The following is a 16,448-nucleotide window of genomic DNA, read 5'->3' on the forward strand; positions in this document are numbered from 1 at the left end:
TTTCTCCTTCATACATAACTAATCTCCCGTTATCTTCCCTCACTTAACCTCTGGTCTTCCAAAGACCTCCTTCTCTCCTTCACACTTATTCATTCCTCACCCAATTGCCTCCAAGACTTCTCCACATCCTCTGGAATTCTGTTCTCCAACTCGTCTGATTATCCACCACATTCGGATCCTTCAGAAGGAACCTGAAAACCCATCTCTTCAAGAAAGCTTAGAACCTCCGATGACCACGCTGCAATATCAACAGCACCTGAGATACTGCAACCCCCAACTGACTGTTTCCTTCCTCATTATCTTGTAAAATGTAGCCCCTAAAGGTACCGTCACATTAAGCGACGCTGCAGCGATAGCGACAACGATGCCGATCGCTGCAGCGTCGCTGTTTGATCGCTGGAGAGCTGTCACACAGACCGCTCTCCAGCGACCAACGATGCCGAGGTCCCCGGGTAACCAGGGTAAACATCGGGTTGCTAAGCGCAGGGCCGCGCTTAGTAACCCGATGTTTACCCTGGTTACCAGCGTAAAATGTAAAAAAACCAAACAGTACATACTCACATTCACGTCCCTCGCCGTCCGCTTCCTGCAATGACTGAGTGCCGGCCCTAACAGCAGAGCGGTGACGTCACCGCTGTGCTGTACTTTCACTTTCACTTTACGGCGCTCAGTCAGTGTGGGAAGCAGACGGCGGGGGATGCGAAGGTGAGTATGTACTGTTTGTTTTTTTTACATTTTACACTGGTAACCAGGGTAAACATCGGGTTACTAAGCGTGGCCCTGCGCTTAGTAACCCGATATTTACCCTGGTTACCAGTGTAAAACATCGCTGGTATCGTTGCTTTTGGTGTCAAACACGACGATACACGCCGGTCTGATGACCAAATAAAGTTCTGAACTTTGTTCAACGACCAGCGATATCACAGCAGGATCCTGATCGCTGCTGCGTGTCAAACTAAATGATATCGCTAGCCAGGACGCTGCAACGTCACGGATCGCTAGCGATATCGTTTAGTGTGAAGGTACCTTAAGGGCAGGGTCCTTTTCCCTTTTGTACGAGTCTATCATTGTTAGTTTGTTTACTGAAAGTGATATCTGTATTTTGTATGTAACTCATTCTCATGTACAGCACTATGGTATCAATGGTGCTATATAAATAATTAATAATAGCTCAGTTGAATAACTATGCATTAATCCTTAAGGACTACTGCCAAACAAGAGATTGATTTTTTATATCTGCTACGACCTATGTAGCTAATCAAATCTTAGGGCTCAAAGTAATTTCTTTTTGTATGTTTAACTTTTAGTTCTCCATATTATTTATCTTGCATTAGCTTTTATTTGAGAAAAATACACATTTTTCATCTGCAATGACAAATGGCCTTAAGCACATTTTGTGATTTATAGTATCTTGATCCTGATAGTGAAGCCAAAATAATATGCGCTTCATATTATATATCCATTACGGAATGTTACTGCAGGCAACTATGTCAGGGATAAAAGGCCTAAGCCATTCATTGCTAAATTACATACCTTACAGCATGCCAAAATATAATGGTTAGGAGATCTACCTCTTTCCAATATTTCTGCCAAAACTGTTCACAGCAAGAAAAAAAGTGAATAGTGTTTTATGGGAAACAAATGCATTTAGCTTTTTCTTTTCTTCTGAAAAATGATAGACTGTTTTTGACATACAGTGTATTAATGTCACATGATATATTATTTTACAGGTGACGGCCGAGGTAATGCCTGCAAAGATGATTTTGACAATGACAGCATTCCTGATAACTATGATGTCTGCCCAGAAAACAGTGGAATCAGCGAAACAGATTTTGGAAAATTCCAGATGGTTCCTCTGGATCCAAAGGGAACAGCACAAATTGATCCCAACTGGGTCATACGCCACCAGGGCAAAGAACTAGTTCAGACTGCCAATTCTGATCCAGGAATAGCTGTGGGTATGTAAATGTATTTTCATTTTCTTTCAATTTGCAAGAATAAAGTGTGTACTAATAATCATTTTTTTATATTCCCTTTCTCTGGATAAATGTGGCAGGAGAATAAGCTGAACTGCATGGACGTTTATCATTTTTCAGTCGTGTGATTTTTAACACTATGTTATATGAATGAACATTTACATTTTTGGTACACTAACCTTCTTGTTTTAATATGGTCACTGAAGGCCAGGTACCCTTTGTTTCCACAGGGCGTATTCCTTCAGTATTTGCTGAAGATTGGACGCTGCGTACAGCCGCAGCGTCCAATCCACAGTGTCCAGATGTTACAGCATATTGGAGGGGATTTTATGAAATCCCATCTCTACTGTGCGTAAAAACACGCAGGCAGCAGACCTGCGTATACGCACATGCGGTGCTTCTTTCTAGACCACAGCATGTCTATTTATTTTGCGGAGATGCTCAGTATCCGCAAGATAAATAACAGTAGATAAGCCCCCGATGTTACCTAAAAGAGGAGAAAAAGAGGTTAGATTATACTCACCCAGGGGCGTCCGGTCCGGGGCCTCCCATTTTCTTACGATGACGTCCTCTTCTTGTCTTCACGCCGAGGCTGCAGCGCAGGCGTACTTAGTCTGCCCTGTTGAGGGCAGGGCAAAGTACTGCAGTGCGCAGGCCCCGGAACAGGTCAGAGAGGCCCGGCGCCTGCGCACTGCAGTACTTTGCTCTGCCCTCAACAGGGCAGACAAAATACGCCTGCGCCGCAGCTGTGGCGTGAAGACCAGAAGAGGACGTCATGGAATAAAGATGGGAGGCCCCGGACCGGATCGCGACACCCATCGGACCCGGACCACAGCGGGACTGCCCCTGGGTGAGTATAATCTAACGTCTTTTTCTCCTCTTTCAGGATACATCGGGGGCTTATCTACAGCATTCCAGAATGCTGTAGATAAGCCCCTGATGATGGTGAGCTTACCTCACCATTGATTTTGGGGGTGACAGGTTCCTTATAAGCCAAGGGAGCTCTTTTTCGGCTGAAAAACTCGGCTTATACATGAGTATATACGGTATGCTGTCTGCATATCTCACGCACATAACCCAAACATTTTTCCTCTTTCTAAACATCATACAGTAGGGGACCTGACTTTTAAATAGTTTGCAGCATCTAGTGTGTTATAGAGGCCTGATCCAGAGGCCACAAAAAATTCTTCAGTTCCTAGTGTCATACAGTAGGGGTCATCTCACATTGAAATAGTTTGTAGCATCTAGAGTGTTATAGAGGCCTGATACAGAGGCCCCAAAAAAATCTTCTGTTCCTAGTGTCATACAGTATGGGACATCTCACATCCAAATAGTCTGTAGAATCTAGTTAGTTCACTATTATCGTAAGGAGAGACCAAGTGATGCAAATTTCCCAGCTTTCTAAAAACTTAACCTTCTCTAACCTTGTGTCACAAAAAAACAGCAGCCATGGGTTCTTCTAAGCAGCTGCCTAGCACTCTGAAAATAAAAATGGTGGAGGCCCACAAAGCAAGAGATGGTCATAAGAAAGAGAACGCAAAGCGTTTTCGAGTTGCCATTTCCTCAGTTCAAAATGTAATTAATAAATGGCAGTTAACAGGAACAGCGGAGGTCAAGATAAGTTATGGAAGACTAAGCAAAATTTTAGTGAGAACTGCTCTTAGGATTGGTAGAGAGTAAAATTAGAACCTCTAAATATTTAGCAGACTCTGGAGTTGTGGTACATTTTTCTACTGTTCAGAGATGCCTGCACAAATATGGATTTCATGAAAGAGTATTCAGAAGAAAACCTCTCCTGTGTCTACACCATAAAATTCAGCGTCAGAAGTATGCAAAAGAACATCTAAAAAAACATGTTGCATTTTGGAAACTATGAACCGATGAGGTTAAAATAGAACACTTTGGTCACAGTGACCAAAGGTATGTGTGAAGAAAAAAGGGCGCAGAATTTCAGGAAAAGACCATCTCACCAACCATTAAGCATGGGGTGGATTAATCATTCTTTGGGGTTGTGTTGCAACCAAAGGCACGGGGAACATTTCACGGGTAGAGGGAAGAATGGATTCATTGAAATTTCAACAAATTCTTGATGCAAACATAACACCGTTTGTTAAAAAGCTGACGTTGAAAAGAGGATGTCTTCTACAAATGGATAATTATCCTAAACACACATCAAAATCCACAATAAACTACTTCAAAAACTGTAAGCTGATAACACAGGTCAACAAAAAAAAAAATTTTTTCTGGTGTCCAAAATATTTTAATGAATTTGGGGTATTTTTGGGGTGCTGATTCTGAATATGCTATCAGTTTTGCCAGATTGGCTCAAGTTTTTGACATTTTTGGTATCTTATTTATAGCACTTGTTGGTAAATGCGACGCATCATCTCATTAATTTCTTTGGATTAGTACTTGAACTGAGCAGTTCTCAATATAGTTTTGTGTTAATTAGTGTTCTAAAAGTTTGTTCATAGCTTGATTTTTGCACTAACTTTATGTTGTTTTCTGTTTTCCAGTGAAAAGCATGAACTCATCAAGAAGAAGTTGTCTTAACGATCCAGACTCATTCTGTTACATTTGTGGTGAATACACACTGCCAAAACATAGAAGAAACATAACAGACTTCGTAAAAAAAAGTGTATTTTGCCTATTTTGGGGTTATGCTTGGGGACCAAGACAAGTTTTGGGCACCACACATAGTGTGCAAAGCATGTATCGAATTATTACGAAAATGGAGCAAAGGACAAAGAAAAAGCTTCAAATTTGGTGTTCCAATGGTGTGGAGAGAGCCAAAAAATCATCATGATGACTGTTATTTCTGTGCAGTGCAAGTGCAAGGATTCAATAAGCATAAGAAACGAAAATGGGAGTAACATGGAATCTGCAAGAAGGCCTGTCCCTCATTGTGAAGATGTGCCTGTACCTGTGTTTACCATAAATAACAGTCATCATGATGATTTTTTGGCTCTCTCCACACCATTGGAACACCAAATTTGAAGCTTTTTCTTTGTCCTTTGCTCCATTTTCATAATAATTCGATACATGCTTTGCACACTATGTGTGGTGCCCAAAACTTGTCTTGGTCCCCAAGCATAACCCCAAAATAGGCAAAATACACTTTTTTTATGAAGTCTGTTATGTTTCTTCTATGTTTTGGCAGTGTGTATTCACCACAAATGTAACAGAATGAGTCTGGATCGTTAAGACAACTTCTTCTTGATGAGTTCATGCTTTTCACTGGAAAACAGACAACAACATAAAGTTAGTGCAAAAATCAAGCTATGAACAAACTTTTAGAACACTAATTAACACAAAACTATATTGAGAACTGCTCAGTTCAAGTACTAATCCAAAGAAATTAATGAGATGATGCGTCGCATTTACCAACAAGTGCTATAAATAAGATACCAAAAATCTCAAAAACTTGAGCCAATCTGGCAAAACTGATGACATATTCAGAATCAGCACCCCAAAAATACCCTAAATTCGATGAAATATCTTTGGCACCAAAAATGCTGTTGACCAGTGTAATTTTACAATGGCCCTCAAAGTTTCCGGATCTGAAAAAAACATTGAAAATCTGTGGCTAGACCTCAAAATAGCAGTGCATGTAAGACGACCCAGGAATCTCACAGAACAGAATATATTTTCCAAGGAAGAATGGATGAAAATTCCTCAAGAATTGAAAGACGCTTGTCTGTCTACAAAAAAATGGCAATAAGCTGTGATATTTGCAAAAGGGGTGCTACTCGGTACTAATCATATAGGGTGCCCAAACTTTTGCATAAGCACATTTTCCTTTTTGGAATTTTTACAATGTAAATGATGAAAAAAAGATATATTTTTGCTTAAAATACAAATTAAATGTGTCATCTTTAACTTTACCCCTTTTAAAGATCATTTAATCAACACAATAACAGTAATTTTGACCAAAGGTGCCCAAACTTTGAAATGCCACTGTATCCGTCTATACAACCACAATAAGTCATACACTCCAAAGAGGTTGCCTTTATGGAACAGTGGGCAGAAAAAAAGTCTTTACTTACACACAAAAATTGTAAGGCTTGTTTTGAGTTTGCATATGATAAGTGGGAGACTCACCAAAGGTGTGGATTAAAGTGCTATGGTCAGATGAGACCAAAGTTGACCTTTTTGGCCACAAAGGTAAACACTATGACAAACCAACACAGCTCATCACCCCCAGGAACAGCATCCCCACAGTGAAATATTGTTGTGACAACATTATACTGTGGGGATGTTTTTTTGGCAGCAGGGACAGAGAAAATGATCTAGGGGAATATGGATGGTTTGAAATACAGGGATACTGTATTCTTGAGAAAAACCTGTTTTAGTCCGTCAGTGATTTGAGACTGGAATGGAGGTTCACCTTCCAACAAGATAATGATCCAAATTTTACCGCTAAAGCAAATCTCGAGTGGTATAAAGAGAAACGTTTAATTGTTCTGGAGTGGGATAGTCAAAGCCCAGACCTTAATTTGATTGTGAATCTGTGGCCACACTTGAAGATTGCTGTTCATCAGAGGAAACCATCTAATTTGAAGACGCTGGATCAATTTTCATCTTGAGGAATGGCCAAAAATCTCTGTGGCAAGATGTGGAAAGTTCAGAGATTTGACCAAAGCGTCTTGCAGCTGAAATTGCCGCAAAAGGAGGCTCTACAAAAGTACTGACTTTAGATGGTAAATAGTTAAGCACACTGAAGTTTTCAGTTATTTTGTTTTATTTGCTGTTTGCTTCACAATAAAAAAAAAAGCCAAATGTTCATAGTTGTAGCCATGTTCTTTGCATGAACTGAGGCCAACCTTCAAAACACAAAAACGGTGATATTGCAGTTTGTGAGGTAGCAAAACAAGAAAAATGCAAGCCACTGCATGTATGTAAAACAAATATTAAATTACTTTCTCACCCTTCTGTGGGGTGGTTATCTTACCTCATTCTCTGGTCCTCTGACCAATGACCTGAGAGTTTGAGGGTTCTGCGCAGGATCTTACTTGCCACTAGATTTGCGCTTTTCTGGACGGAGTTCTGATGTTGCTCCTGGAATCTGTAGTAGCCATTCTAACAAGTTAGGGGGTCACTGCTCCAAGTGCTCCTATCACCACTGGAATCACTGTTGCCTTCACCTTCCATGTCTTCTTCTGTTGTTCTTTGAGGCCCTGGTATTTCTCCAGCTTCTCATATTCCTTCTTTCTTGTGTTACTATCACTTGGCACTTCCACATCTATTACCATTGTTGTCTTCTGATTCTTATCTATTATCACTCTATTTGGTTGGTTAGCCAACACCTGCTTGTCAATCTGGAACTTGAAGTCCCACAGGATTTTAGCCCTTTCCTTCTCCACAACTATTTCTGGGGTCTTCCATCTAGACTTCAAAATACTTAGCATTGTATATGTGCAGGTGTTCCTGTATACAATTCCTGCTACTTGGTTGTGGTGTTCGGTTTACGCTGTTCCTCCTTGCATTTTGCATCCTGCCACTATGTGTTGGACTGTTTCCAAGGCATCTTTGCATAGTCTGCTCCTTGGGTCTTGTCTTGTATGGTAAATGCTTGCTTCTGGTACTTAGTCCCTGTTCTTGAGCAGCTATGTTCAGTGTCTCTGTACTATCTTGAAGTCCAGCTTTCTCCAGCCATTGGTGGGATTATCCCATATGAGCCACCTCTATTATCTGTCTATGATCCATTCCATGCAGCGGCTTATCTTGCCATGGTACAGTTATATGAAAAAGTTTGGGCACCCCTATTAATCTTAAGCTTAATGTTTTATAAAAATTGTTTTTTTTGCAACAGCTATTTCAGTTTCATATCTAATAACTGTTGGACACAGTAATGTTTCTGCCTTGAAATGAGGTTTATTGTACTAACAGAAAATGTGCAATCTGCATTCAAACAAAATTTGACAGGTGCATAAGTATGGGCAACTCACCAGAAAAGGGACATTAATATTTAGTAAATCCTCCTTTTTCAAAAATAACAGCCTCTAGTCGCTTCCTGTAGCTTTTAATGAGTTCCTGGATCCTGGATGAAGGTATTTTTGACCATTCCTCTTTACAAAACAATTCCAGTTCAGTTAAGTTTGATGGTCGCCGAGCATGGACAGCCCTGTTCAACTGGTCCCACAGATGTTCAATGATATTCAGGTCTGGGGACTGGGATGGCCATTCCAGAACAGTGTAATAGTTCCTCTGCATGCATGCCTGAGTAGATTTGGAGTGGTGTTTTGGATCATTGTCTTGCTGAAAGATCCATCCCCTGCGTAACTTAAACTTTGTCACTGATTCATGAACATTATTGTCAAGAATCTGCTGATACTGAGAGGAATCCATGCGTCCCTCAACTTTAACAAGATTCCCGCTGCCGGCATTAGCCACACAGCCCCAAAGCATGATGGAACCTTCACCAAATTTTACTGTGGGTAGCAAGTGTTTTTCTTGGAATGCTGTGTTTTTTTGCCGACATGCATAACGCTTTTTTGTATGACCAAACAACTCAATCTTGGTTTCATCAGTCCACAGGACCTTCTTCCAAAAAGAAATTGGCTTCTCCAAATGTGCTTTTGCATACCTCAGCCAACTCTGTTTGTGGCGTGCTTGCAGAAACGGCTTCTTTTGCATCACTCTGCCATACAGCTACTCCTTGTGCAAAGTGCGTTGTATAGTTGACCGATGCACATTGACACCATCTGCAGCAAGTTGATGCTGCAGCTCTCTGGAGGTGGTCTGAGGATTGTCCTTGACTGATCTCACCATTCTTCTTCTCTGCCTTTCTGGTGTTTTTCTTGGCCTGCCACTTCTGGCCTTAACAAGAACTGTACCTGTGTTCTTCCATTTCCTTACTATGTTCCTCACAGTGGAAATTGACAGGTTAAATCTCTGAGACAGCTTTTTGTATCCTTCCCCTGAACAACTGTGTTGAATAATCTTTGTTTTCAGATAATTTGACAGTTGTTTTGAGGAGCCCATGATGCCACTCTTCAGAGGAGATTCAAACAGGAGAACAACTTGCAAGTGGCCACTTTAAGTAGCTTTTCTCATGATTGCATACACCTGGCTATGAAGTTCAAAGCTCAATGAGGTTACAAAACCAAAAAAAGTGCTTTAGTAAGTCAGTAAAAAGTAGGTAGGAGTATTTAAAACAAGAAAATGATAAGGGTGCCCATACTTATGCACCTGTCAAATTTTGCTTGAATGCACATTTTCTGTTAGTACAATAAACTTCATGTCAGGACTCTGAACATTTTTTTATTACCTTTTTGTGCATTACTGCCCTTTTCCAAGATGGCGTCTTTGGTCTCATGTGCACTGTGTCTTCCTGCTATAAAACTCCACCCCAGCCTTCAGTCTGTGCTAGAGTATTCTGCCTTGCATCCAGCTCATGACGTCTGGTGATTCCCTGGCTATATACCTGCTCCTGTGAACCTGTGGGGTTATCCTGCTACTCTGCTCTAAGTTCCTGCTGCATACACCAGTTCCAGTAATCCTCCTTCATCTGCTGCTCGTGTTTGCTTCCATCTGCATTTGCTGGACATGTAAGCTGTTTCTGCTCTGCAAGAACCTGAGACTATTACCCAGACCTCCCTGGTTGAGCTAAGATATTATTTGAACTGCCTTATAAGCATATCTATCTGTGTTGTGGACTAAGCAAGGACTTATTCGTGTCAAGTATCCTCAAGAATAATTGTGCTTCATAGACTTCCTGCGTGATTGCAATTTCCTCTGAAGTTTCCTATAGACTGCTGAGCTGCATTTGATATTTGCACCAAGTGTTGTGGACTTGAGTTTCTCTCTGCACCTGTTTGAATCACCGTGTGATAATATAGACTTTACCACTTATAAAACTGTCCTGTAGTTGTCTTGTTCCACGCAAAGAGTCTCCTGAGTTATCCCCTATAATTATTACACTTCATTTCAAGGCAGAAACATTACTGTGTCCAACAGTTATTAGATATACAGTACAGACCAAAAGTTTGGACACACCTTCTAATTTAAAGATTTTTATGTGTTTTCATGACTATGAAAATTGTAAATTCACACTGAAGGCATCAAAACTATGAATTAACACGTGTGGAATTATATACTTAACAAAAAAGTGTGAAACAACTGAAATTATGTCTTATATTCTAGGTTCTTCAAAGTAGCCACCTTTTGCTTTGATGACTGCTTTGCACCCTCTTTGCATTCTCTTGATGAGCTTCAAGAGGTAATCACCGAAAATGGTCTTCCAACAATCTTGAAGGAGTTCCCAGAGATGCTTAGCACTTGTTGGCCCTTTTGCCTTCACTCTGAGGTCCAGCTCATCTGAAACCTTCTCAATTGGGTTCAGGTCTGGTGACTGTGGAGGCCAGGTCATCTGGCGTAGCACCCCATCACTCTCCTTCTTGGTCAAATAGCCCTTACACAGCCTGGAGGTGGGTTTGGGGTCATTGTCCTGTTGAAAAATAAATGATGGTCCAAGTAAATACAAACCAGATGGAATAGCATGCCGCTGCAAGATGCTGTGGTAGCCATGCTGGTTCAGTATGCCTTCAGTTTTGAATAAATCCCAAAGAGTGTCACCAGCAAAGCACCCCCACACCATCACACCTCCTCCTCTATACTTCACGGTGGGAACCAGGCATGTAGAGTCCATCCGTTCACCTTTTCTGTGTCGCACAAAGACATGGTGGTTGGAACCAAAGATCTCAAATTTGGACTCATCGGACCAAAGCACAGATTTCCACTGGTCTAATGTCCATTCCTTGTGTTCTTTAGCCCAAACAAGTCTCTTCTGCTTGTTGAATGTCCTTAGCAATAGTTTCCTGGCAGCTATTTTACCATGAAGGCCAGCTGCACAAAGTCTCCTCTTAACAGTTGTTGTAGAGATGTGTCTGCTGCTAGAACTCTGTGTGGCATTGACCTGGTCTCTAATCTGAGCTGCTGTTAACCTGCGATTTCTCAGGCTGGTGACTCAGATAAACTTATCCTCAGAAGCAGAGGTGACTCTTAGATCTTCCTTTCCTGGGGCCGTCCTCAGATGAGCCAGTTTCTTTGTAGCGTTTGATGGTTTTTGCAACTGCACTTGGGAACACTTTCAAAGTTTTCCAAATTTTTCAGACTGACCTTCATTTCTTAAAGTAATGATGGCCACTCGTTTTTCTTTACTTAGCTGCTTTTTTCTTGCCATAATACAAATTCTAACAGTCTGTTCAGTAGGACTATCAGCTGTGTATCCACAAGACTTCTGCACAACACAACTGATGGTCCCAACCCCATGTATAAGGCAAGAAATACCACTTATTAAACCTGACAGGGCACACCTGTGAAGTGAAAACCATTTCTGGTGACTACCTCTTGAAGCTCATCAAGAGAATGCCAAGAGTGTGCAAAGCAGTCATCAAAGCAAAAGGTGGCTACTTTGAGGAACCTAGAATATAAGACATAATTTCAGTTATTTCACACTTTTTTGTTAAGTATATAATTCCACATGTGTTAATTCATAGTTTTGATGCCTTCAGTGTGAATTTACAATTTTCATAGTCATGAAAATACAGAAAAATCTTTAAATGAGAAGGTGTGTCCAAACTTTTGGTCTGTACTGTATGAAACTGAAATAGCTGTTGCAAATAAACCAATTTTTATAAAACATTAAGCTTAAGATTAATAGGGGTGCCCAAACTTTTTCATATAACTGTATTTCACATTCCTGTTCTTCCTTCCAGGACTGTTATGACTGCCTTAGGCTCTCGTACAGCATGTCATGCTTTTCTGTCATTTTTCTGATATATTCCTGGATACTCTTTGTTTCATCTGTGATGGTGGTTTGGACACTTATCAAGCCTTGACCACCCTCTTTTCTGTTGGTATACAACCTTTGAGTGTTGGACTAGGGGTCAAAACCTCCATGCATTATGAGAACCTTCTGGGTCTTCACATATGCAGTTTCCATCTCTTCTTTTGGACAGTACACTATGCCAGCAGGTGATAGGGCATATGTATTGATGGTAAGGATCTTATTTTTCCCATTGAGCTGGCTTTTCAGGATCTGTCTTACCCTTTGATAGTATTTGAATGTTGCTGCTTTCCTTGCATCTTCATCATTGTTACCATATCCCTGTGGGATACTGAAGTTCTTCTATCAGGTCTCTACATCTGCTATGTGTCCTGCTGGTAGTTCCACTCCATCAATCTTCACTACCTTGCCTCTCTTTATTACCAGCCGGACACACTTCTCCAGTCCAAAGGACATTTTAATGTCTTCACTTGTCTTGGCTCATTGAATCAGTATATTGTTCATTTTTTTGCATACAGCTTGATGCCATCATGTAGAGGAAGTGGCTAATGGTAATTCCACTCTTGAACTTGTAACCATAGTCAGTCTCTGTGATTATCTGACTGAGGGGGTTCAAGCCTATGAGGAACAGAAATGGGTCGGACAGAGCATCAACTTGGAATATGCCACATTTGATAGTGACTTGTGCTAGTTGTCTTGAGTTGACTTCCAGTCTTGTCTTCCATAAACCCATTGAGTTTCTAAGGAAGGTTCTTCATTTCCTGTTGACATTGTAGAGCGCCAAGCATTCACAGACCCATGTGTGGCACTGAGTCATAGGCTTTAATATAGTCAATCCAGACTGGGCTGAGGTTGATCTATCTAGATCGTGAGTCTTGAGCGACTGTTCAATCCACAAGCAACTGATGCTTGGAATCTTTCATTGGCTGTAAGCCATAATCATCAACATTAACAGAAATAAACAATTGAAATAGATCACTCTGTTTGTAATGACTCTGTATAATATGAGTTTTACATTTTTGTATTGAAGAACTGAAATAAATTAACTTTTTGATAATATTCTAATTTTGTGAGAAGCACCTGTATATATATTAGTACATGTGTGTGCATTTATAAAATAAACACATGTACATGTTAATTTCTGAACAATATTTCTAAATATAGAATGCCATATCCTTAAACAACGGCACATCTTGCTGCCTAGTAAGGCATTGGCTTTCTAAGCACTAAAACGCTATTCTGGTAGAAAGAACTTATCAAGACCAGAATAACGACTTCTGTCTCCCATTTGAATAGATCTTGAGTGTGCCTTCTCGACCAAAATTCAGATCGTACTATATAGGACTTCCAGAGAAAAGTGAGTAGACAGCTTCTCTGAAAGTCCCATATAGAATTAAGGGAGCAATGGTCAAGCACCTGCACTGTTGCTCTATTCAATTTGGGAACAATCTGTCAATTGTTTGCAGGTGGTCCCCCACCTATCTACAAGTTACCACCTATGCTGTGAGTAAATTACAACTTCTTGTCCAGGGCACAACTGACCTATTGAATAAACTCGAAGCAATAGGCCCTCTACCAGAAGGAAAAAAAACACAAAAATAGAGCTTGGTTTGAGTTGGCATACATGCAGCACAAAGACACATGTTCACATTGGGCATAAAACATACAAAACCTACAAGAAACAAAATGAGCAAAAACCCTGGTGTAACTCAATAAGTGAAAAGCAAAAGTCACCACAGTCTCCAGATGCAGCATACAAGTAGCCCTTAATGGGACTCCAGCACCTCTCATGAAATATTTCCTCTCCTTGCCTTTCTACTATGAGTTAGGTTTGATAAAGACCCAGTGGGTCGAAACATTACCTTATACCATTGGAATACCTTATTGTCTCAACTGCGGTGAATCATTTAATTTTGGTGTTTTGAAAATAAAATTCTAAATTGTTTGCAACTTAAAGGAATTCTGAGTGCTACTGTTTATCCTTAGTGTCACACAGAGGACATCAAAGTGTGTTCTCTGTGTGCACGTGTGGGGGACGTTTTGCTGTCCGTGCTGACTGCAAAAAACGGACGTGTCGGTGTGTTTTGCCCATGCACACACGGTCTGTAGAAACACTGACATGTGCATAGACCCATTCATTTGAATGGGTCTACGTGTATACGTGTCTCCGGTACGTGTGAAAACTGTCACCACATGTACCGGAGACCCGGACGTACTGTATGAAAAGGGCCTAAAGTAAACTTTCAGCCAGCCTCAATAGATGAGGGGAGAGCAGTGCCATGCCTGACTGTTTAAGCCCTTTCTGCCATCAGACGTACTATTCCGTCCATGTGACCTGGGCCTTAATTCCCATGGACGGAATAGTACGTCATCACCGATTGGCCGCGCACACGGGGGGTGTGCGACAGATCGCGGCCGGGTGTCAGCTGATTGTAACAGCTGCCATCCGGCACTTTAACGCCCGGAATACTACGATCGAATACGATCGCAGCATTCCGGAGCCGGCACAGGGGCTGACAGCCCTTCTGCCTTTGGATCAGAGGCCCTGTGGTGTGACGCGGGGTCCCGATCGCTGCCATGGAGACCTGATGTCGTCATGACGACATCCTGATCTCCAGAGCTGAGAAACTTCCTGTCATGTGCAGTGCATGTCAGGAAGTCTCTCAGGTTAGTGTACAGAAGCTGCAGCGCTGACAGACTCTATAGCATGCAGATATACATGCTATAGAAGCAATTAGCATGCAAAAAATGATTGTCCCATAGTGGGACAAAGTATAAAAGTTAGAATTAATTTAAAAAAAATTTAAAATAATTGTAAAAGTATGTAAAAAAAAAAAATAATACAAAAATCGATATTTATTCTATCAATAAATAAATATTTCAATGAAAAAAAAATCTAAACAATAAAAGTACACATATTTGGTATCCCCGCGTCCGTAATGACCCGCCCTATAAAACTGTTCATCTAGTTAACCCCTTTAGTGAGCACCATAAAAAAACAAGGCAAAACAATGCTTTATCATCAACGCCGAACAAAAAGTGGAATAACACGCGATCACAAAGACGGATATAAATAAATATGGTACCACTGAAAATGTCATCTTGTCCCGCAAAAAACAAGCTGCCATATAGCTCCGGAAAAATAAAAAAGTTATAGCTCTCAGAATAAAGCGATGCAAAAACAATGATTTTGTATGTAAAATATTTTTTATTGTATAAAAGCACCAAAACATAAAAAAGATATAAATGAGCTATCGCTGTAATTGTACTAACCCGAAGAATAAGACTGCCTTATCAATTTTACCACACATGGAACGGTATAAACGCCCACCCCAAAAGAAATTCATGAATTGCTGGTTTTTGTTCATTTTGCCTCCCAAAAATTGGAACAAAAAGTGATCAAAAAATGTCATGTACCCGAAAATGGAAGCAATGAAAACATCAGATCGTCCCGCAAAAAACAAGACCTCACATCACTCTGTGGGCCAAAATATGTAAAAATTATAGCTCTCAAAATATGGTGCTGCAAAAACTATTTTTTGCAGTAAAAAGCGTATTTTAGTGTGTGACAGCAGCCAAACATGAAAACGCACTATAACGCCTCTTTCACACATCCTGATATTTCCGGTACCGGAGATGTCAGTGTCCGTGTGTGTAATACTTTCAGCACACGTGTGGCATGCATGTGCCGCTTCAGTATCACACAGACGGGCGCCAGGGAAGAAGCGTTACAGTAAGCGCTGTCCCCAGCATCGGGTACTGAACACGGCTCTCATCATTCTTCCCTGTTCTGCCGGCGATCAGCGCGAGCAGGGAAGAATGATGAGAGTAACATTTAACCCCTTAGTGACGGAGCCAATTTGCAGCTGAATGACCAGGCCAATTTTTATAATTCTGACCACTGTCACTTTATGAGGTTATAACTCTGGAATGCTTTAATAGATCCCACTGATTCTGAGAATATTTTTTTGTGACATATTGTACTTCATGTTAGTTGTAAAGTTTCTTCGATATTACTTGCGTTGATTTATGAAAAAATGGAAATATGGAAAATGTTGAAAATTTTGCAATTTTCAAACTTTGAATTTTTATACCCTTATATCAGAGAGCTATGTCACATAAAATAGTTAATAAATAACATTTCCCACATGTCTACTTTACATCAGCACAATTTTGGAAAAAAAAAATTTTTTTGTTAGGAAGTTATAAGGGTTAAAATTTGACCAGTGATTTCTCATTTTTACAACAAAATTTACAAAACCATTTTTTTGGAACCATCTCACATTTAAAGTCACTTTGAAGGGTATACATGACAGAAAATACCCAAAAGTGACAACATTCTAAAAACTGCACACTCAAGGTGCTCAAAACCACATTCAAGAAGTTTATTAACCCTTTACGTGCTTCACAGGAACTGAAGCAATGTGGAAGGAAAAAAATTAACATTTAGCTTTTTTTTTTTACATTTTACTTCACAAACATTTTTTTTTATTTTCACAAGGGTAATTGGAGAAATTAGACCACCAAAGTTACTTTGAAATTTGTCCTGAGTACGCCGATACCTTATATGTGGGGGTAAACTCCTATTTGGGTGCACGGCAGAACTCGGAAAGGAAGGAGTGCCGTTTGACTTTTTCAATGCAGAATTGGCTGGAATTGAGATTGGACGCCATGTTGCGTTT

General features: G+C 40.5%; 1 protein-coding gene across 1 annotated transcript in view; it reads left to right on the plus strand.

Moving 5' to 3' along the window:
- Window positions 1–16,448, plus strand: part of THBS2 (thrombospondin 2) — a 471,688-nt gene that overhangs the window by 355,812 nt on the left and 99,428 nt on the right. The window contains exon 18 of the mRNA XM_077283271.1: window positions 1,731–1,958. Within this exon, the coding sequence (XP_077139386.1) occupies window positions 1,731–1,958 (228 nt within the window). The remainder of the gene's footprint in view (window positions 1–1,730; window positions 1,959–16,448) is intronic.

This window comes from Ranitomeya variabilis, chromosome 2, assembly GCF_051348905.1.
Source record: "Ranitomeya variabilis isolate aRanVar5 chromosome 2, aRanVar5.hap1, whole genome shotgun sequence".
In the NCBI taxonomy this organism is placed as follows: Eukaryota; Metazoa; Chordata; class Amphibia; order Anura; family Dendrobatidae; genus Ranitomeya; species Ranitomeya variabilis.